Raw genomic sequence first — 24,239 nt, forward strand, 5'->3', positions numbered from 1 at the left:
ATTTCAGAAATATAACAATACAGATACTTTTTTAAAAACTTACCAAGTCATGTTATTCTAGCTTATTAACTGTTTCCAGATAATTATTGAGGATTTTTAATTTTAGAAGCAGAAAAATTATGTCAGTGTCAGGGACTTGTTTTGTGGAGTAGAGTATTGGAAGTACTCATATCTTACAGATTATCCCTGGGAGAAGTCAGAAGTTTACTTATGTAAATAAACATGCTAGAGTCCCTCCCACTTTTTGAATAACTTGGTTGTTAAGCTGTGTGCTAGGCAACAGACTTTCTGTCTCTTCCTTTTCTCAGATGAAGTTCAGAGAATAAAAAAGTTGTTTTTGTTGTTACCATTTTGTTACTGTTTTACTTGCAGATTAAACACTTGAAGATGAGAAAAGTTGATCTTTGTTTAAGCTCTGAAGGGACTGAAGTTATTTTAGCTACATCAAGTGATGAAAAACACCCACCTGAAAATATGATTGATGGGTAAGAGTTACTCTTTTTTCTTCCTTAAAGTCTTAACATTAGGTCAGTGAACCCTATAAGTACTAAGATTACGTATTTTACAACTAGCACTGTTAAGCATAGTTTAATAAATGTTTGGTGAACTAAATTACTTGATTACCCACTTTAGTACCATCCTGGAGCTAGTTCAGTTGCGTATATTTAGGTTTTTTATTATTTTCTTTATAATTCCTAAACTGAATTTGTTCTGAAAATAGTTATTTAAAATATGGTCTGTCAAGGCAAAACTTCAAACAACAGCTACCTCATTTTTTGGAAGTATACATTTTAATATCTGGTTTTATTCCAAATTTTTATTGGTAAATAGGAATGTAAACATTACAACTTTCTACCTCCTGCCTGTTTTCTTTCTAGTCTAAGCAATTTTTGCTGAAGTGAATGCTTCACTTCTTGCTATCCACCTGCATTTTTCAGTTCTTAGCTTTTTTATATCATTCCAGTTATCACTCTTCACTGTGCTAGAACTTATTCTAGATAGAGACTTTTAAATGCTAAGAAAAAGGTAAATGGTTGATGGAAGAACTACTTTTAAAAAAAAAAACTGAGGTGTATAGGACTTCCCTCAAGGTCCAATAGTTATTACTCCTCGATTCCTTATAGGGGCTAAGAATTTGATCCCTAGATGGGGAACTAAGAGCCCACATGTCACATGGTGCAGCAAAAAACACAAACTTTTAATTTTAATTGAGGTGTAATTGATTTACAGTATCATGTAAGTTCAAGTGTACAGTGTGGTGATTCACAATTTGAAAGGTTATATTCATGTATAGTTATTATAAAATATTGGCTATAATCACCATGTTACACAGTATATCCTTGGAGCTTATTTATTTTATTCATAGTAGTTTGTACCTCTTAGTCCCTACCCTATCTTGCCCTTCCCCATTTCCCTCTCCCCACCAGTTTGTTCTCTTTATCTGTAAGTCTCTTTCTTTTTTGTTACATTCACTAGTTTGTTTTATTTTTAGATTCCACATGTAAGAGGTTCACAATATTTGTCTTTCTCTCTCTGACTTGTTTCACTAAGCAAATAACCTCCCAAGTCCATCCAGGAAGAACTCCTTTTTTAGTAGTTCTGGCTACTTTATTACCCTCTTGAGTTCTCTTTCTTGATATTTGTACAGTGATCTGAGTTTGACTCATAGAATCATATAATTTTAGAGCTGGAAGAAATTATGCGTTCATCTTATCTAAATCTTTCGTTTAGACTTGTGGTAAGAGAGGTCTAGAGAGGTCAGGTACTAGTTCTAACTATTGAAAGCAGAGCCAGTTGTAACATAGATCTTGTGGCTGTTCATGTTCTATTGTGAAGTCCATGTATCTGTATAAAATTCTAGAAAGTGGACCTGTTCTTTAAGCCCAGTTATTATCTCCTCTCTGACATCTGTCCCTTCCTTCAGGTAGGCTGCTTTACCTTTTTTTTTTTTTGCTTTACCTTTTTGTTTGGCTCCAGTAGCATTTGATATTTACCTCTATTACCTTATTTATTCTTTTGTTGTATAATTATTTTTAATGTACTGCTCCTCTCTCAAATGGAAGTTTCTAGAAATCATGACACTAAGACATTCATCTTTGATTCCACAGTGTCTTAAAATATTTGTCGAATAGCTTGTGAATTCGGAGAAAGCAGTGGCACCCCACTCCAGTACTCTTGCCTGGAAAATCCCATGGAAGGAGGAGTGTGGTGGGTTAAGAGTCCATGGGGTCACTAAGAGTCAGACACTACTGAGCGACTTCACTTTCATTCATTGGAGAAGCAAATGGCAACCCACTCCAGGGTTCTTGTCTGGAGAATCCCAGGGACAGGGGAGCCTGGTGGGCTGCCGTCTATGGGGTCGCACAGAGTTGGACACAACTGAAGCAACTTAGCAGCAGCAGCAGCTTGTGAATTAGATCATCAAAGATTAGTCATACGTACAGTCACACATACTTACATATATGCATCTGTTAATGTACGTTTGCATAGAGCTTTATAGTTTCATAGATGTTATACTGTTTGACCCTTACAGTAAGCTTGGGGAATAAGAGGCAAAAAAAAAAAATCTTTTTTTCAACCTCATTATAAGGACAACAAAAAAGATGACTAGAGGTAAAATGATTTTCTCAAAATCACACAGATAAGCAAGTGGCAGAATCAAAACTAACACTCATGTCTTCTAACTCCCAATTTCTCAGACTTAAGGTTTGAATAAAAAACTTAATATATACATGCCTCTTAATCCTTAATTTTTTACTTCCTGAAATTCAGGTAATAGTTATTTAACCCCACTCTGCCTTAGAAAAGAGATATAAATGTGGAAACTGCTATGGGGGGGTCACAGACCTATAGAAATTTACCTTAAGTTGTTTGCCAGAAATGGTGATCTTTCTAAAAATACTTCTTGTCTTTGACTGGAATAAATCACATTTCCAAGGTAATATTAATTTACCTTATACTTTTTTGTGACCTTTCTTTCTCAGGAGTTTGTCTGTAGATCATTTAGATTGGCTATTACTCATAATGAATAATATATAGTATAGCTTTGTCAGTCCATGCTAATGAGTAAGTATGTAATATTTTTTAGATTAGACAAAACTCCGTAGTATAGCAGAGTTTTGCCGAAAGAATGCACTGGTCATAGCAAACATGGTGTTCCAACAACACAAGAGTTGATTCTACGTATGGACATCACCAGATGGTCAGATTCATTATATTCTTTACAGTCGAAGATGGAGAAGCTCTATACACTCAGCAAAAACAAGACCGGGAGCTGACTGTGGCTCAGATCATTAACTCCTTATTGCCAAATTCAGACTTAAATTGACGAAAGTAGGGAAAACCACTAGACCATTCAGATATGACCTAAATCAAATCCCTTAACGATTATACAGTGGAAGTGACAAACAGATTCATGGGATTAGATCTGATAGAGTGCCTGAAGAACTGTAGACAGAGGTTCATGACATTGTACAGGAGGCAGTGATCAAGACCATCCCCAAGAAAAAGAAATGCAAAAAGGCAAAATGGTTGTCTGAGGAGGCCTTACAAATAACTGAGAAGAGAAGCTAAAGGCAAAGGAGAAAAGGAAAGATAAACCCATCTGAATGCAGAGTGCTGAAGAATAGCAAAGAGATAAAAAATCCTTCCTCAGTGATCAATGCAAAGAAATAGAGGAAAACAACAGAATGGGAAATACTAGAGAATCTTCAAGAAAATTAGAGATACCAAGGGAACATTTCATGCAAAGATGGGTACAGTAAAGGACAGAAATGGTATGGACCTAACAGAAGCACAAGATATTAAGAAGAGGTGGCAAGAATACACAGAAGAACTACACAAAAAAGATCTTCACAACCCAGATAACCACGATGGTGTGATCACTCAACTAGAACCAGACATCCTGGAGTCTGAAGTCAAGTGGGTCTTAGGAAGCATCACTACTAACAAAGCTAGTAGAGGTGATGGAATTCCTATTGAGCTATTTCAAATCCTAAAAGATAATGCTGTTAAAGTGCTGCACTCAGTATGCCAGCAACTTTGAAAAACTCAGCAGTGGCACAGAGATGGAACAGGTCAGTTTTCATTCCAATCCCAAAGAAAGGCAATGCCAAAGAATGTTCAAACTACCACACCATTGCACTCATCTGACACTCGAGCAAAGTAATGCTCAAAATTCTCCAAGCCAGGCTTCAACAGTACATGGACCGAAAAGTTCCAGATGTTCAAACTGCATTTAGAAAAGGCAGAGGAACCAGAGATCAAATTGCCAACATCTGTTGGATCATCGAAAAAGCAAGAGAGTTCCAGAAAAACATTTACTCCTGCTTTATTGACTACACCAAGGCCTTTTACTGAGTGGATCACAACAAACTGTGGAAAATTCTTCAAGAGATGGGAATACCAGACCACCTTACCTGCTTCCTAAGAAGTCTGTTTGCAGATTAAGAAGAAACAGTTAGAACTGGACATGGAACAACAGACTGGTTCCAAATTGGGAAAGGAGCACATCAAGGCTATATATTGTCACCCTGCTTATTTAACTTATATGCAGAGTACATCATGCGAAATGCCAGGCTGCAAGAAGCACAAAATAGAAACAAGATTGCCAGGAGAGATATCAATAACCTTAGATATGCAGATGACACCGTCCTTATGGCAGAACGCGAAGAACTAAAGAGCCTCTTGGTGAAAGTGAAAGAGGAGAGTGAAAAAGCTTGCTTAAAACTCAACATTCAAAAAACTAAGATCATGGCATCCAGTCCCACAACTTCATGGCAAATAGATGGGGAAACAGTGGTAACAGTGACAGACTTTCTTTTCCTGGGCTCCAGAATCACTGCAGATGGTGACTGCAGCTGTAAAATTAAAAGACACTTGCTCCTTGGAAGAAAAGCTATGACAAACCTAGACAGCATATTGAAAAGCAGAGACATTACTTTGCTGACAAAGGTCTGTCTCGTCAAAGCTATGGTTTTTCCAGTAATTATGTATGGATGTGAGAGTGGGACCATAAAGAAAGCTGAGCGTGGAAGAATTGATGCTTTTGAACTGTGGTGTTGAATATTCATTGGAAGGACTGATGTTGAGGCTGAATATTCATTGGAAGGACTGATGTTGAGGCTGAAACTCCAATACTTTGGCCACCTGATACGAAGAGCTGACTCATTTGAAAAGATCCTGATGCTGGGAATGACTGAGGGCAGGAGGAGAAGGGGGCGACAGAGGATGAGATGGTTGGATGGCATCACCAACCCAATGGACATGAGTTTGAGCAAGCTGCAGGACTTGGTGATGGACAGGGAAGCCTAGCATGCAGCCGTCCATGGGGTCACAAAGAGTCGGACACAACTGAGCAACAGAACTAAACTGATAGAAAACTATATGGAATAAAGTAGTTACTAACCTGATATATGAACAGAGCATATCAGAGACTTAATTCATATCCATTTCCAACAAATCCAGATAGACTTTATATGGTAGATAGTAAAATTTATTATCTGCTCATAAGTTGATTTATCTAAATGAAAGTAACCATAGAGTTATTTGGAGAAAACAATACTATAAATGTGCCCCTAAAGGACAGTGTCCCCAATTCTTAATTTCCCCAGAAATAGTTTTTAAAAGTGATTATATTTCTACTTCCTCTTGACTCTGTTTTTGACCCTTGGTATTTAACATGTCAACAAAAATGAGAAAAATTCTACACAAGAAACTAATGAGTTCTGAAAAAGTAGGAGAGAATTGGTTCCTTTGGCATAATGTAGAAGAATGGTGGATTTGCAGTTAAAATTCCTAAGTGAACTGTGTGTGTTACTTTGGACTAAGAATATATGTTATTCTTTAAGCCTCAGTTTCCTGGTGTGAAAAATGGGGCTAATAACACTTTCCCTGACTCAAAATTGTGAAAAAAATTCCATGACTTTTTTCTTATTATCACATAGAGATAATAGATGTTGAACAGTCAGCCATAAGGCAAGGAAACTACTATTTTAAAGATGTCATTATACTTAATTATGGCAATTCAATTATATGTTATTTTAAAAACCAAATGCATCTCTGTATATCTTTGGTATTATTATATTGATCATGTTCATTAAAAGCACCCAAGAGAAAGCATAGGGCAAGTAAAAATTATTTAATTTACTTAAATGAATAAAATTTTAAACCATTTAAATGTAAATAAAAATAAATCATAAAATATTAAACATAGTATAAAAAAATCAAGAATTGTGAGTTAGGAGACCCTTATTCTATTCTTTTCTTTTTTATAATAGCTTTATTGACATATTATTCTCATACCATAAAATTCACCCATTTAGGATATACAATTCAACAGCTTCCAACATATTCAGAATTATGCAGGCATCTGCACAATCCATTTTAGGACATTTCAGCATCCCCAAAGAAAACCTCATACCCCTTCACAACCACCCACTCTCCCTCCCAGCCCTCGGCAACCACTAAGTCTAACCTTTGTCCCTATGCTGCTGCTGCTGCTAAGTCGCTTCAGTCTTGTCTGACTCTGTGCGACCCCATAGGCGGCAGCCCACCAGGCTCCCCCGTCCCTGGGATTCTCCAGGCAAGAATGCTGGAGTGGGTTGCCATGTCCTTCTCCATTTGTCCCTATAGACTTGCTTATACAGACATTTCATGTCAATGGAATAATACATATATGGTCTTTGGATTCACAGTCAAGGTGTTGGAGATTTTAACACCTTTCAGGAATGAAAGAGCAACTAGACAAAAAAATTAGTAAAAATTAGATGATCCACATAGCATTATTGGTTACCTTGACTTTTGCATTTATAGAACATTACAATCAGCAATGATACATGTATATTGAACTTTCACTGAAATGAACTGGGCCATTAAATAAATCTTGATAAATTTCAAAAGACCAAAATCTTAAAAAATATGTTCTCCCCCAAAATGGTAGTTATGTGAGGTGATGTATGTGTTAACTAACTTTATTGAGTAATCATTTTGCAGTATATGTGTTATATCAAATCATAGTGTTTGTTTGGGCTTCCCTTGTGGTTCAGCTGATAAAGAATCCACCTGCAATGCAGGAGACCTGGGTTCGATCCCAGATCTGGGAAGATCCCCTGAAGAAGGGGTAGGCTACCCACTCCAGTGTTCTGGCCTAGAGGATTCCATGGACTGTGTAGTCCATGGGGTTGCAAAGAGTCAGACACGACTGAGCGGCTTTCACACAGTGTTTGTACACCTTAAAGTTACATATGTTACATGTCAATTATATCTCAGTTAAGCTGGGAAGGAAAAGAATATGTTCTCTGACCATTATGTAATTAAATTAGAAATAAATAACAGAAAGGCATCTAGATACACCCAAAACTTAGAAATCAAATATGGCACTTCAAAAGAACCAATGTGTCAAAGAAGATATCACAAGGGATATTAGAAAATATTTATAACTGAATGATAATGAAAAATGTATATATAGCCATATTTGTGGGATGTAGCTAAATCAATGCATTAAAGGAAGGTAATAGCATAAATACTTAAAACAGAGAATGTTTTAAAAACCAATAACTCCTACCTGAGGAACCTAGGTAACAAAGATCAAATTATACCAAAAGAAAGTAGAAGACAAAAATAACAAAGATAAGAGCAGAAATCAATGAAATAGAAAATAGACAACTAGAAAAAATTGTCAAAACCAGAAGTTCATTATGTGAAAAGATTAATAAAAGGTATAAACCTCTAGCAAGACTGACTAAAATAAAGAGAAAAATGTAAATTATCAGTATCAGAATTGAAATAATCATTAGCAATTCTAAAAGAATAGTAAGTCAATATCAAAAACAAATTTAGGTTAATAAACTTGACAACTTAGATGAAATGGACAGATTCTTTGAAAAACTCCAGCTATAAAAATGACATAAGATGAAATTTTAAAATCTGAATAGCTTATATCAATTATAGAAATTAAATTATATAAAATATTTAGAGAAAATAGTACCAATCTTCCATAAATTCTTTCAAAAACAGAGGAGGAGAAACATTTTTGAAATTGTTTTATGAGGGGGTGGGGGGAAAAAATTGTTTTATGAGAATAACATAACCCTCATCCCAAAACCTTACAAAGACATTACAAGAAAGGACAATTAAAAAACAATATCACCCCCCCCAAAAAAAATCCTTTATAAACATAGATATAATACCATTATAAATTGAATTCGTAAATAAATGGAGTTTATCATAAGAATGCAAGATTGGCCTATTCACCGTATTATCACAGGAGTACAGATTGGGTGTAATTTACCGTATTGCCAGAGCAAGAGAGAAAAAAATCATATGGTCATTCCAGGAAGTCATTAGAATTCAGCATCCAAACATGATAACAATTCTCAAAAAATTAAAAAGAGAAGGGAACTTTCTCAGTCTGATAAAGGCATCTACTAAAAATTTTCAACTTAATGGAGAGATAATAACTGCTTTCCTAATAAAACAAATGAGTGTATATAACAAAACAGAAATAGACTCACAGATACAGAAAACAAACTGGTGGATTTAAGTGGAGAGAGGGAATCAGGGAGGGGCATGATAGGGGTATGAGATTAAGAGATACAAACTACTACATATAAAATAGATTAGCAACAAGAATATTTTGTATAGCACAGGGAAATATAACCATTATTTTGTAATAACCTAACATGGAGTATAATCTATAAAAATATGGAATCACTATGCTGTATACCTGAAACTAATATAATACTATAAATCAACTATATTCAATATCAAAAAATGCTTCCTCCCTAAGATTAGAAACAAGTCAAGGATGTTCTTACCGTTTCTATTCAGTATTGCCCTGGAAGTCTTGGCCAATGTAGTAAGGCAAGAAAAGACATAGAAATCATAAAGACTGAAAAGAAAGCAAAATTGTTTTTGTTCAGTACAGTATGATATTACTTATATGTGGAATCTAAAAACTTAGTGGACTAGTGAATGTAACAAAAAGAGAAGCAGACTCACAGATACAAACTAGTGTTTACCAGTAGGGAGAGGAGAGAGGGGCAAACTATTGGATATAAAATAAGCTCAAGGATATATTATACAACATGGGTAATATAGCCAATATTTTGTAATAACTATAAATGGAAAGCAATCTTTAAAATTAAATTAAAATTTTAAAATAAAATTAGTAGGTATATTATAATGAGGATAATGATCAAAATGCACCGTTATAGTATTTCCCCAAAGAGTGTTCCTGTTCTTGATGGCAACAAGGAAAATAAGTTTTGGAATAAGCCCTCTTTATGCGTATCTTGTAATGAAGTAACCTTTTTAACTATTCATAATATTTATTTGAGTTTCAGTTTCTCCAGGGGGGTGTGTGTGTGTGTTTATAAAACAGGAGCTGTTGACTACTTAAAAAAAAAAATTGTATTTGTTCACATACTATATGAATCTACATAACCCTAAGGAATCTACAAGTATCTGCTAGAGCTAGTAAGTGGATTTAGCAAAGTTAATACACAAAAAATCAATTGTATTACCATATACTAGCAGGAAACATTTAGACAGTGAAATTTTTTTAGATTCCATGTATATTAGCAGTTAAATAGACATGAAATAGTTAAGAATAAATTTAATAAGACACTCAAGACCTTTACACTCAAAACTGTAGAACATTGCTGAGAGAAAATAAAGAACTAAATAAATTAAAAGATATACTACAAAAAAAAAAAGATACACTACATTCATGATTGGAAAACTCAGTATTGTTACAATGGCAGTTTCTCCCTAAAACGACTGTTTGTTGTTCTTGTAGTAATGTATATGGAAGTACAAATTAATCTTGAAAAAGTAATCTTGTCACATCTTGAAAAAGAAGAAAGCTGTAGCCCTTAAATTAACTGATTTCAGGATAAATACACAGTAATTAAAACAGCATGGCATTTTAGTAAAGATACATCTATATAGATCAGTGCAACAGACTAGAGGGCCCAGAATAGATCCATACATGTAAAGTCAATTAATTTTCAACAAAAGGCTAAAGATACAGAAATAAATCAGTGGAATAAAATGGAGGGGCAGAAATACATACACCTATAACTAGTCCTTTAATTTTAGAATAAGACACTAAGGTAATTTAATAGGAAAAAGAGTCTTTTAACATGTGGTGCTGGAACAACTGAATAAGCATGTGGATAAAAATAAACCTCAACCCTGTACCTCATACTAAACACAAAAATTAATTCTATATGGATCATAGAACTAAATTCAAAGCTAAAATATTTAAGCTTGTAAAAGAAAACATAAGAAAGTACTTCTGTGACAATGAGGTAGGCAAAGATTTCTTAATAAAGACACAAAAGTTATAAGTATAAAAGTGTAATGAAACTGTACTTCACCAAAAATAAGACTACTACTCATTGAAAAACAAATAAGAAAATGAAAAGGCAAACTGAAGACTGGGAGGAAATGCTCACAATATGTATGTCTAACAAAGGACTCCTACAAATACGTAGTAAAAGTGGAAAGAACATTTAAATTTATTTATTTTTAATTGGAGGATAATTGCTTTACAATATTGTGTTGATTTCTGCCATACATCAACATGAATCAGCCATAGGTGTACATATTTCCACTCCCTGTTGGATCTTTCTCCCACCTCCCACCGTATCCCAACCCTCTAGGTTGTCACCAGTTTGAGCTCCTTGAGTCATAGAGCAAATTTCCACTGGCTGGCTGTTTTACATCTCATAGTGTTTATCTTTCCATGCTGCTGCTGCTTGTTCAGTCGCTCAGTCACATCCGACTTTTTGCACCCGCGTGGACTACAGCACGCCAGGCTTCCCTCTCTTTCACCGTTACCTGGAGTTTGCTCACATTGATGTCCATTGAGTAGGTGATGCCAGCCAACCATCTCATTCTCTGTCTTCCCCTTCTCCTCCTGCTTTCAACCTTTCCCAGCATCAGGGTCTTTTCCAGTGAGTTGGCTCTTTGCATCAGGTGACCGAATTTTTGGAGCTTCAGCTTCAGCATCAATCCTCCAATGAATATTCAGGATTGATTTCCTTTAGGATGGACTGGTTTGATCTCCTTGCTGTCCAAGGGACTCTCAAAGAGTCTTCTCCAGCACCACAGTTCAAAGGTATCAATTCTTTGGTGCTCAGCCTTTTTTATTGTCCAACTCTCTACTCTGTCCATTTGTCCCACCCTCTAAAATGGAAAGAACTTTTTAAAAAATGAGAAAATACTTAGTGGACACTTCATAAAAGAAACTGTACGAATGACCAGAAAGCAGATGAAAACGGGCTTAGCATCATTTGTCATCAGGAAAATGCAAATTGATACCATAGTCAGACACCATTTCACATCCACTAAAATAGCTAAGAAGCCTGACAACAGAATGTTGGCAAGAATGTGGAACAACTAGGATTCCTTTACATTTCTGTTAGGAATGTAAAGTGGCACAGCCACTTGGGAAGTCTGACATTTTCTTATAAAATTAAATATACTTCTACCTTATGACTCAGCAGTTCTACTCCTCGTAATTATCCAAGAGAAATGAAAACATTTCCACAAAAACACCTGTATAAGAATGTTTATAGAAGTTCTATTCATAATACATGTTTGAAAACACGACTTCCCTGGTGGTCCAGTGGTTAAGAATCCACCTTGCAGTGCAGGGGACCCTGGCTGTTCAGTCCCTGGTCCAGGAAGAACCCATAGGCCATGGGGCAGCTAAGCCCATGCACCACACCTGAGCTGGCACTCTGGAGCCTGTGAGCCACAACTGCTGAGCCCGCACACCTAGAGCCCATGATCTGCAACAGGAGAAGCCACTGCAATGAGAAACCCAGACAGTGCAGCTGGAGAAAGCCCCTGCACAGCAACAAAGACTCAGTGCAGCCAAAGATAAATAAGTATATTTTTTGGAATCAAGCAAAAAATCAAACAAAAAAAGTCTGTGGTAATAAGACTTAATGATGGGACCAGATTGTACAGGATCATTAAATGCCACACTAAGGGGTTTAGATTTATAGGCAATAAGGGATCACTGTAAGATTTTAGACAAGAGTGACATCAATTCCATGTTTTAAAGAATATTAAATTGTAAAATATATTATAGCATAGTCTATGGTAATAAGACTCAGAGCAGTGGTTGCCTAAGGGAGGTAGGGATTGTCTGGAGAGAAAGAGAAAGGATACGTCTAGAGTAATGGAAGTGTTCTTTGTCTTGATTAGACTATTAGTTACCTTGATATATTCATTATATAAGCATATATATTTATCAAAAGTCATTGAATTGTACATTTAAGAGAAATTTCACTGTAGGTAAATTTTACCTCCAAAAAAATAAAAAACCTTATAATTAAAGAAATGATTATTTGTATAGTCAATATTATAAGTGAGTGTGTATGTGTGTATAATTTTTTATATTGTATAACACTTGAGTGCATGTTTTAATATTTTTTTCAACAAGCGTCTTGTGTATCTACTGTTGGTCAGCCATTGTGATAGTTGCTGGGGATGTAAAGGTAAGAGAAAGTAACTGGACTTAAAGAAGGCATAGCTGGAGTAATAAAGATACATGAAAAAAATGCTAGTATAAACTGGACGCTGTTTATGAGGTGAGTGCAAAGGAGGGAGAAAGTGATTGTGATTTGGTGGGCTTAGAGAGATGTGACCAAAAAGTGAATAAACTTTTGCAAGGGAAGAAAGGCTTTTTAGGTCAAGAGAACCTCATGAACTAAGGCACAGAGGCATGAGTCTGGATGGCGTGTTTGTAGAATTTTAATTGGTCCAATGTGACTACAGTAATGAGAGATGATATTATGATGGGGACAGTATACTTAATGATGGGACCAGATTGTACAGGATCATTAAATACCATACTAAGGAGTTTAGATTTATAGGCAATAAGGGATCACTGTAAGATTTTAGACAAGAGTGACATCAATTCCATGTTTTAAAGAATATATCTGGTGTAAAGAATTGTTAATATTGGGGAGAGATTAGAGGCAGAATAAACAGGAAGGGAATCCAATGGTGGTTTATTTTCTTAGTATTTATTCACTAGAATTTGTGATTAAGCATTTCTAAACATTTGGCTGTTCTTTACTCTTTTTCTTTAAAATTAACAATAGAAATCCAGAAACTTTTTGGACCACCACAGGAATGTTTCCCCAAGAGTTCATTATATGTTTTCACAAACATGTGAGGATTGAAAAGCTTGTAATCCAGAGTTACTTTGGTAAGCATGATATTTTCATTTCATTTATTTTCATCTTTCAGTTTTTCCATAGGCAGAATGCACATATGTAAACTTTTGGCAAAACACTGATTATTTTTACAGCATGGAATCCAGTTTTATTGCTGGGGTTGATGGGTGGGGAGTATGGGTTAACTGTCTTGAGCATAGTTAGCTTCTCTGAAACTGCAAATTTGAAACCCTTCCAACGCACATAATAATTTCCATGCAATTTACTACGTGAAAGCCTTTGGCAAAAGATGCTGTGATGAACTTAAGAAGCCAGCTTGCCAGAACGCTAGGTTTCTTCACATCTTTATTCCAGATTCTTTTGGCTAGAGGTTCTCTGTCAAATTCTTTCTGAAAATCTGACAACCCTGATTATTTGCATTTGGTAACTTTGATTCTTTTATTAATGTGGCCATTTTCTGAGGGATTTAAGAAGAGTATCTTCCACTAGAACATCATCCTAATCCTGTCTTATGTTTGTTTAAGGACAAACAAAATCAGACAAAATTATGGTAGGAAATTGGATACATCCCAGGTGGCTCAAATGAAGAAACATTATTGATGAGACCACTTACAGAATTATAGCCTGGGTTAAGGGAACAAGCTAGGGATGGTGAGACACCCAGAAACTGGCTATAGCAGTAAGCCATTACCTCCCTGGGCCTCAGGAAGGAAATAGTGTTTGCTGGAGCCCAAGGAGAACTGGAGCCTGTACAAAAAGGCCTGCCTAATAGGAGCTGTAACCAGGGAGGAGCATAACCACTGCCAAAGACAGGACACTGAAGCAGGAAGGGAATAGAGAAAACAACCTGATCTCAGTTCCCTCCTGCCCTTCAGTTTCCTCCCGGTCCCTCCAGTTGGCCAAATCCAACCAGTAGGCAGTGGGAAAGTGAGTCCAGGAGATTCAGTTCCCAGGGATCCTCCCTCAGGGTGCAGAACAGAGAAGAATGGATTTGGAGTGAAGGGAACTGGTTTAGGGGTAAAGGAGAAAAAAAAACCAATGCAGAAGGAAGATGACTGCATTCTCTCTTCTCTCATTAATTGTGAAGGCTCTGGACCTAAACTTTGAATTCTAGTTCTGGTACTTACTAGCTCTGTGTCATTGAACATTTTGCTTGACTTCTAGAAGTTGTCTGACTTCTTTAAGCCTTTTTTCTCACCGGTAAAGCAGGTTGATAATACCTTTCTCCTAAGGTTGAAGTCAAGAGTGAATGAATATGTCTGACTTCTAGTAGTTTCTGCATAAAGTTTTATGATCAAGACCACTAATAGTATTATTTACTAGTGTACCAAAAAAACAAACAAACAAAAACAAACCAGATGTACCAAACTCAAAAAGGCTCTGTTAGCTTTGTGTTATATGCTTGCAAACACTTGTAACAGTTATCCCCACTACTTTACCATAGGGATTATGGAAAAACGGTGAGTGATTTTCCTGATCCCAGTATTTTGTGCATTCCCACTAATGCTTGCCAGTCTTAGACAGAGGGAAAAAGAAACCAAGGGACAGCAACATAGAATTAAGTAGATAATTAACACTTTATTTTCATTTATTTACAATGTCAGTGCGGACCTTGAGGATTGAAAAGAGTACTTCTAAAGAGCCAGTTGATTTTGAGCAATGGATTGAAAGAGGTATGTGCTTGTTTCACCAGCATTATTTTGATCATGAGGGGGTAGAGAATTGTGCTTTACATTTCCAATTGCGCTTTATTTTGGTGAGAAAAGATGGCCTGAATGATTTTTATGACATATTTAAATAAACCTAGAAAAACCCAAATTTGAATATTAAGTTGCTTCTTCACTTCCTGGTTATATAATTGTTAACATGTTAATTTTTCTGAGTTTCAGAATCCTTATCTGAAAAAAAGAGATGATATCACCGTTTAAAGTTTTTGTGAACACAGTGTCTGGCATATGGTAGAGAAGCAATAAATATTAGTTTTTAATCTTTCCTTCCTTCCTGATAATGGTATTATTTAAATATTATTGGCAGAATTGAAAAATAAATAAATATTGGCAGAATTGGTAGCCTCTCATAAAAGACAGCATGTTGCCTTCATGTTTCTATCTGTTCCTTCCCAGAATACTGTGAAAATAGTAATAAAGGAGTAAAATGAGTCATAAACCTACAAGGGCAAAAAATAAAAACAGAGAACCAGGAATTCAAAACAGATGTGAGAGGTCAATATATATTTTGGAAGAAAGGAAGCAGTTGGAGGAGTAGCAGAATTGAGTAGATTATAACCGAAGTACCTGAAAAGGAAGTTTATCCAGTAGAATCCCAGAAACTTGAAGGCAAAGGTACCATGGAAAGTTTGAATGAGGCATGGACAAGAAAAGTGATTGGTGGAACATCTATTTACCAAGTGTAAAAGACTTTAGGTACCTTCCTCCCACAAACTACCCCCAAGAGGTGACTAGGAACTTTGAATGCTGAGGCTCAGAACTCAGGGAGACCAGTCATAGTAGAGAGAATGAGTGAGACATGGAGTGGAAAACAGGGGATTGAAGTGGAAACCTATATAATGAATAGTGGGAACTCTAGCCTCCGTCCTATGGTCTGCCCAGCGACCAGAAATATAGCCCCAGCCAGGAGATTGGAGGATTCATCTTTGGAGAAACTGAATAGTCCCAAAAGATCTGTGGATACAGAGAAAGGCTAGTTCATTCCTGCTCACCCTAGGGAAATCTGGTAGTCAATGAGTCTGGCTCATGTACTATTTTCCAGTGATCTATTCATAAATAACAAAAGATAGCCCCAAATCACCAGACATATGGTAAAGACCTAAATATAATCAGGCCTTTAGCTCTAACTCCATCTGTAGGAAAAGAAGGTAGAAAACAAATGAAATCCCAAGGAGGCAATATGAGAAAATGTGGGACTTTTATGATACAACTGACTTGGTCTCTTCAATAAGTCAATGGTGTGGGGGGGGGGGGGGGGGGAATGTCTGTGTGGGAGACAAAGAAGTTCAAGATTAAAAGAGGCTTAATTCTGATTTGAATAAAACAACCATAAAAAGACATTTAGGGGGACAATGGGGACCTTTGGTGGGGTAGGAAATAGCAACCCACTCCAGTATTCTTGCTTGGAAAATTCCATAGACAGAGGAGCCTGGCAGGCTACAGTCCATGAGGTCGCAAAGTATCGGAAACAACTGAGTGACTGAGCAGGCACGTATGGGGACCTTTGAATATATACTAGGTATATGATATTAAAGCATTTTTAAATTGTCGTATGATAGTGGCATTGTAGTTACACAAGAAAACATTCTTCTTTAGAGATGGATAATCAAATATTTAAAGGTGAAATATCATGATGTCTCAGATTTTCTTTAAAATACCTTAGCAAAAATAATTAGATAAATCAAGTATGGTGAAATGTTAATAATTGTAAATTCAAGACAATGGGTATATAAGAGTGATACCCTGTCTTTTTTATATATGTTTGAATTTTTCAATTTTTCATAATTAAAAAGAAAACTAAGCAAATGAAAGAAGTTACTAATTTCTAGTGGAGGAGGAATTGTATAAGAAAGAAAAGGTGTTATAATTTATTACTTATTTCAGCAGTAAAGAACATATAGATAGTAGTGTGGCCATCAAGTATTGATTTTAAAATTGAGAGGATGGCAGGAAGGAAATTTGTAGGAAGAGAAGGAAGAGAATACTGGTCCAAGAGACAGAAGTTTTCAGCTGAAGTCAGTAAAAAATGGATAAACCAAGAAAAAGAGCATGAAACATATTATAATTCCAGGGAAAATAATTTAAATCATTGAAAACATTTACCTCTGGGGAGCAGGATTGGAGGAAAAGGGGTCAAGCCAGGGATTACTATTTTGCATTACCTCAGAGAAAGGTTAGGAAACAGAAAGAAAGTCATCCATAGTCTTACTTCCCAGAGACTTCCCTTTTTGTACTGTCTGCCTTTTAAAATTATGTACACTATTCTTTTTTTCCATTTATTTTTATTAGTTGGAGGCTAATTACTTTTTAATATTGTAGTGGTTTCCACCATACATTGACATGAATCAGCCATGGATTTACATGTGTTCCCCATCCTGAACCCCCCTCCCACCTCCCTCCCCATCCCATGCCTCTGGGTCATCTCAGTGCATCAGCCCCGAGCACTTGTCTCATGCATCCAACCTAGACTGGCGCTCTGTTTCACAATTGATAATATACATGTTTCGATGCTGTTCTCTCAGGTCATCCCACCCTCGCCTTCTCCCATAGAGTCCAAAAGTCTGTTCTATACATCTGTGTCTCTTTATGTACACTATTTTGATATCGGAGCTTCCCTGGTAGCTCAGCTGGTAAAGAATCCACCTGCAATGCAGGAGTCCCTGGTTCAATTCCTGGGTTGGGAAGATCCACTGGAGAAGGGATGGGCTGCCCACTCTAGTATTCTTGGACTTCCCTGGTGGCTCAGCTGGTAAAGAATTCTCTGGCAATGCAGGAGACCTGGGTTCAATCCCTGAGTTGGGAAGATCCTCTGGAGAAGGGAAAGGCTACCCACTCCAGTATTCTAGCCTGGAGAATTCCAAGGACTGTATAGTCCATGGGGTCACAAAGAGTCGGACACAACTGAGCAACTTTCACTTTTCACATTTTGATATAAGTAAAATTAATTTCTAAATAATGTCAATGTTATTTTTTTAAGTTAATTTCTTTTTTAAAACTTTTTATTTTTTATTGGGGTATAGCTGGTTAACAACATTGTGGTAGTTTCAAGTGAACAGAGAAGGGACTCAGCTATACATACACATGCATCCCTTCTCCCCCAAACTGCCCTCCCATCCAAGCTGCCACATAACAATAATGTGAATATTATTATTTCAATGAAAGATTTCATGTTTCCAAAAGAATGTTTGATATGATTAACTCATGACCAAATAAGTTAATCTGTCCTAAAATTACACTAGTACTAGTAAATGTTTTCTGAAGCTGAGTACCAGAAAAGATCAATTCATGGGTGGCGTAACTCAGCATTATAGTGACACTTAGCTGTGAGAAACTGAGCCCTCATCAGCTCCCATGAGAATGGTGAGACAGCCTTTCAGGCCTGCAGTTACTGTTCGTCACTTGATCCTTAAAAAGGACTTTCATATTTTATTAATTCTTCACTTGATATTCCTTTACTATAGTTTATATTTACTTTTATTTATACTCACTGAGATATTTTATAGCGCATAAATAGTTGAGCTTTTATATCTTTTTTTTAATCAAATATCTATTTTTATATTGGATTTTAAATAACACAACACTGGTATATCTGGTCTAACTACAATTTTATCAGATATCACATTTTGCTGAAAATAAATTTTATTTTATTTATTTTTTTTTTTGATGCTTTTGTTTTTTTTTTTTGTTTTTTTTTTTTTTTTATATTTTTATTAGTTGGAGGCTAATTACTTTACATCATTACAGTAGTTTTTGTTATACATTGTGAAAATAAATTTTAGTATATCCTGATACAGTTTGAGCCCTACCTCAATTCTGTTAAATTTGTGTTTTAGATCTAGCACATACAGAGGGGCAGCTTCAAAATGAAGAAATTTTGGTAAGTAAATATACTTTGAAAATATATGCATTATCTTGAACCAGCACAATGTATTTAAATTTTAAAACTATCTCCATAGTCATAAAATTACTCAATACCCTCATAATATTGTAGGTTCTGTGTCTAGCCAACCAACAGAGGCAGTTGTTCTCAGTAATATTATGATCTAAAAATAGCTTTCATAAGTTAGTCTCTTTTCTGTCATAGACAGGATGACAGCCAAGATAAAACAGAATTCACTTGTTTTTGTTTTGTTTGTTCATTTATTTTGAAGTATTTATTTGCTTTCCTTTCTTTCATTTGATTCTGTAGTCCTTATGGAATAGGACTCAAAACAGGTCGAGGTGCCAAAATTGGATGTTAATTTAAGCATGAAGGGACAGGGAGATTCAGATAAGGGAACTGGACCATAGGATCAGCAACAAATAAGCCAAAGAGAGATGAGGTGAAAAGGGAACCAGCATTTTCTGACAGCATTCCACTGGGCTTTGCTTGTCAAGTGAAATGAATGGCCGCTGACGGGGAAGCTGCTGCCTCATCACGAGTTCCTCTGTCCCTAGCTTGTCAGGCCCTGGTTTTAGACAAACACAAACAGTGAAACAACTGAGAATGTTTTTAAGGTGGTAGTGCTTATTAAGATTTCTCCAGATAAGGTTTAAAGAGGTACCTTGTCCATTAAGTTTCATTCTTCACAATTTACTGGCAGCTGCTACGAAATCAGTGTTTGAGAAGATTCTGTAGTTTTTGAATCCTATTAATTATCTTCTCTACCAGCCAGTTGTTGTGCCCAGTGACTGAGGAGGCCGTGCATGTGTGTTAAGTCACTTCAGTCACGTCCAACTCTGTGCAACCCTATGGACTGTAGACCCTGCCAGGCTCCGAGGTCCATGGGGATTTTCTAGGCAAGAATACTAGAGTGGGTTGCTATGCCCTCCTCCAGGGGTCTTCCTGACCCAGGGATCAAACCTGTGTCTCTTACGTCTACTTGCATGGCACTTGGGTTCTTTACAACTAGCACCAGCTAGGAAGCCCGAGGAGGCCAGTAGGGAACAGAAAAATGATTAATTAGATTGAATTTTATCTTTCTATTTTTCTCCATATTATTTAATTGATTATGGTTAGTAAGCCTCTTCTGAGGATTTTGACACAAAATTCTTTGTGTGCCAGGGAGGGTGGCAGTGTCATAGAACTTTTGAGAGAGTGAGGGGGAATGGAGCCTTTCCTGGGGGTTCAGTGGTTAAGAATGCACCTGCAATGCAGGAAAGGCAGATTCGATCCCTGGATCAGGAAGATCCCCTGGAGAAGGAAATGGCAACCCACTGCAGTATTCTTGCCTGGGAAATCCCATGGACAGAGGAGCCTGGTGGGCTATAGTCCACGGGGATCAAAAAAACAGAGTTGGATATGACTTAGCAACTAAACAACAATGAAGGGAGAATGGAAGGCAGTAAATCACCCATAGTTTTGGCACCCTGTCACAATAGCCTTTGCCATACTTATTTTCTTCTATTTGTCAACCAAATGTATTACATAGTTACAATAGTGTACATGAAAAACTTTGTACTTTTTAAAATTTAATGTTTTATCAAATGCTTTAAAATTATGATTTAAAAATTAAATGTATTCAGAGAGAGGTTAACTGATTTCCTTTTTTCCTCCCTCTGTCATTATAACTACTACTATAGGGGACATCTTATGCCTGTTCCTGCTATCATGGTGTTCACTTTTTTAGTTATTTTCTAAAATTAAATTTCAAGAAATGGAAATACTGGCTCCATGGGTATAGACATATTTATAGCTTCTTACATATATTGCCAAATTGCTTTTCAGAGAAAAAATATAAATGTAAAAGTATAATAATGTTTTAGGGTAGTGTATTCTGAGGCATCATCCAACAAATGAAATCTTTTATCATGAAAAGTACTTTAGAAAAATACTTAAAAGTTAATCAGAATTGTACAGTGCAGTTTTCAGCTCCACCTGCATTCTTCCTAAAACCAAGGCTGATGTTTGGCTGTTAAATATCAGAATAGCCATATTGTTATATGTGGCTGGCTTCTCTTCTGAACATTATATCTTATAAATCATTATATACTTAGACTATTTGTAGCAAACCCTTTCATCTGCTTACTGCTTGTTTAGCAGTTAACTAGAATTGCTATATCATCTGTATTTATTTTTTCCCTTACAGGCACGTGATGACCACGTTACTTACTTGAGATTCATTATTGTATCAGCCTTTGATCATTTTGCATCTGTGCATAGCGTTTCTGCAGAGGGAGTAGCAATCTCAAATCTTTCTTAGTAATTATAATATACCCATGAACTATTTTTTAACAGTATATTTATTTAAACATGAAGTTGTCATTATTAAAGGAATTTGTATCAATCTGTTTCAGTTTTATTTTTCCCTTCAGCATTTTGTAGGAATTTGGTTCATCAGACAGCAGTGATGGCCAACACGTAGGTCATAAGGAAGCTTTTGCAAAAAAAAGTTTTTGTTTCAGTATACAACTTAACCAAGTACATAACTATACATGAAAACAACTGGTAATACATTGTGACTCTGCAGCATCTAACATGGTACCCTTCAGATATCAGTGCATTAATTTTTAAATTTATTGATTGATACAAATGGCTAAATGAAAAATATGGACACTAAACAACATACAAGTTCAAAGAAGAGAAAATATTTATGGGAACATTTCCTTGAGGTCATGGAATTTGAGTTGGGCCCTATAGGACAAATCATTTTATTTTTTTCTTATAATTTTATTTTGTCTTGATTTGAAGACTTCAGAGAAGAGTTAGGAAACATAATCTTATTTCCCAGAGGCAACCATTATTGATATTATTTTTTTTTTTTTTTTTACATTTTGAGGAGGTAAGAAACAAGATAGGACATTTTGTGGAGATATAAGACATCTCTGAATATATCTTTCTATACAACTTGAAATAAAAAATGTAAATAATATAGCCAAAAGTTAAAATGACAAAGCAATTCTAAAATGTTGAAAATAAATAGAAAGGCATGAACCTACATTTATTACAATTGATCAACTCACAGAAAAAAAATGGCATTACAATATAGTATTTTACCTGTGCATTCTATGTTAGTTTCCTATAGCTTCTGTAATAAAGTACCACAAACTTGGTGGTTTAAAACAATAAAAATTTGTTCTCTCACTGTTCTGGAGACTAGAAGTCAGAAATAAAGGTATTGGCAGGGTTTGTTTCTATTGGAGTTTTTGAGGGAGAATATGTTCTTTGCCTTTCTCTTAATTTCCAGTGTTGCTGGCAATCCTTGGCATTCCTTGACTTGTGGCACCATAGCTCCAGTTTCTGCCTCTGTCATCATATGGCATTCTTTCTGTGTTTCTTTGTATCATCTTCCCTCAATACATATATTTTTCTTCTGTGTCTTCTCTTATAAGGACAACGTCATATTGAACCACAGACCCTTACTCCAGTATTATCTTAAATAATTACATCTGCCGTGACTGTTTCCAAGTCAGATTGCATTCACAAGTACCAGGGGGTTATAGACCTTTCAAAGCTCTTTTCTCAGATGTTCAACATCACTCATCATCAGAGAAATGCAAATCAAAACCACAATGAGATACCGTTACACGCCAGTCAGAATGGCTGCTATCCAAAAGTCTACAAGCAATAAATGCTGGAGAGGGTGTGGAGAAAAGGGAACCCTCTTTCACTGTGGTGGAATGATCTTAGAGAACAGCATTGAAACAAGTATACTATCAAGGGTGAAACAGATCACCAGCCTAGGTTGGATGGATGAGAGAAGTGCTCAGGGCTGGTGCATTGGGAAGACCCAGAGGGATGGGATGGAGAGGGAGGTGGGAGGGGGGATCGGGATGGGGAACACATGTAAATCCATGGCTGATTCATGTCAATGTCTGGCAGAAACCACTACAATATTGTAAAGTAATTAACCCCTAACTAATAAAAATAAAGGGAAAAAAAAAAGCTCTTTTCTCTCTCCCACAATGACCTGCAGTGATGTTTTTCTACACAGTAACTACTTCATCATTCTGGGTCTGGGAGTGAGACTGATGATAACAGATAGTAGAGCTCTCAGTCAATCTGAGGTAGACATATAGAAGGAGAAATAAAGCTTCATTTAGTTTGAGGATGGAGTGGGGTTGCTGTGTCACGCCACTTGCAGAATTTTAGTTCCCTGACCGGGGACCAAACCTGGGCACCCTTCAGTGGAAGGCCAGAGTCCTAACCTACTAGACTGTAGGGAGTTCACAAATCAGTGTTATTTTGGAGTTGCTTTTTACCCCAGCATAACCTGGCCTATCCTGACTGATATACAAACAAATGTAGAATATAGCTCATCCTAGAGGACAAGTGACCTGGTTTCTTATACAAAAATGCAAAAAATGTTAATTAAGGAAGGGGGTTCACTCTAAATTCAAAGAGATAGAAGAGGCCCCCAAAATACATGCCTTGTGTAAATCTTATTTGGATGCTAATATGGGCAAACTAATTGAAAAAAAAAAAGACAAAGATAATTGGGAAAATCTGCTTATGGATTGGGTAGTATTCATTTGCTTTTGCATGGATTAGGTATGATCCTGGTTTTAAGATTATGTAAGAAAAGGCCCATATTTTTCAGAGAGACATTTAGTAAATTCAGAGATACAAGTATGTAGGTTTATTGCATGGTATCTGGGCTTTGCTTTAAAATAATTGAGAGAGAAAAATTAAAAAATTTTAAAAAATAAAATAATTGAGAGAAATGCAAATCAAAACCGCAATGAGATACTGTTACACGCCAGTCAGAATGGCTGCTTTCCAAAAGTCTACAAGCAATAAATGCTAGAGAGGGTGTGGAGAAAAGGGAACCCTCTTACATTGTTGGTGGGAATGCAAACTAGTACAGCCACTATGGAGAACAGTGTGGAGATTCCTTAAAAAACTAGAAATAGAACTGCCATATGACCCAGCAGTCCCACTGCTGGGCATACACTCTGAGGAAACCAGAATTGAAAGAGACACGTGTACCTCAATGATCATCACAGCACTGTTTATAACAGCCAAGACATGGAAGCAATCAAGATGTCCATCTGCAGACGAATGGATAAGAAAGCTGTGGTACATATACACAATGGAATATTACTCAGCCATTAAAAAGAATGCATTTGAATCAGTTCTAATGAGGTGGATGAAACTGGAGCCTATTATACAGAGTGAAGTAAGCCAAAAAGAAAAACACCAATACAGTATACTAACGCATATATATGGAATTTAGAAAGATGGTAACAATAACCCTGTATGTGAGACAGCAAGAGAGACACAGATGTATTGAACAGTCTTTTGGACTCTGGGAGAGGGCGAGGGCGGGATGGTTTGGAAGAATGGCATTGAAACATTTAAATTATCATATGTGAAACTAATCGCCAGTCCAGG

General features: G+C 36.2%; 1 protein-coding gene across 1 annotated transcript; it reads left to right on the top strand.

Annotated features, from left to right (window-relative positions):
- Positions 1 to 351: 351 nt before the first annotated feature.
- On the top strand, positions 352 to 21,192 carry IFT25 (intraflagellar transport 25). Its single transcript, XM_070468131.1, has 5 exons — positions 352 to 485; positions 13,125 to 13,231; positions 14,804 to 14,872; positions 18,760 to 18,803; positions 20,995 to 21,192. The coding sequence occupies exons 1-5, from the start codon at positions 388 to 390 to the stop codon at positions 21,106 to 21,108; spliced, it is 432 nt and encodes a 143-aa protein (XP_070324232.1). The 5' UTR covers positions 352 to 387; the 3' UTR covers positions 21,109 to 21,192.
- Positions 21,193 to 24,239: the final 3,047 nt, after the last annotated feature.

Source organism: Odocoileus virginianus, chromosome 5 (genome assembly GCF_023699985.2).
Source record: "Odocoileus virginianus isolate 20LAN1187 ecotype Illinois chromosome 5, Ovbor_1.2, whole genome shotgun sequence".
Lineage (NCBI taxonomy): Eukaryota > Metazoa > Chordata > Mammalia > Artiodactyla > Cervidae > Odocoileus > Odocoileus virginianus.

Coding starts and splice junctions, on each gene's coding strand:
- IFT25 (XM_070468131.1), top strand. CDS start 388: ATGAGAAAAGTTGATCTTTGTTTAAGCTCTGAAGGGACTGAAGTTATT. Junction 13,232..14,803: donor TGTAATCCAGAGTTACTTTG/GTAAGCATGATA, acceptor TTACAATGTCAG/TGCGGACCTTGAGGATTGAA. Junction 18,804..20,994: donor TTCAAAATGAAGAAATTTTG/GTAAGTAAATAT, acceptor TTTCCCTTACAG/GCACGTGATGACCACGTTAC.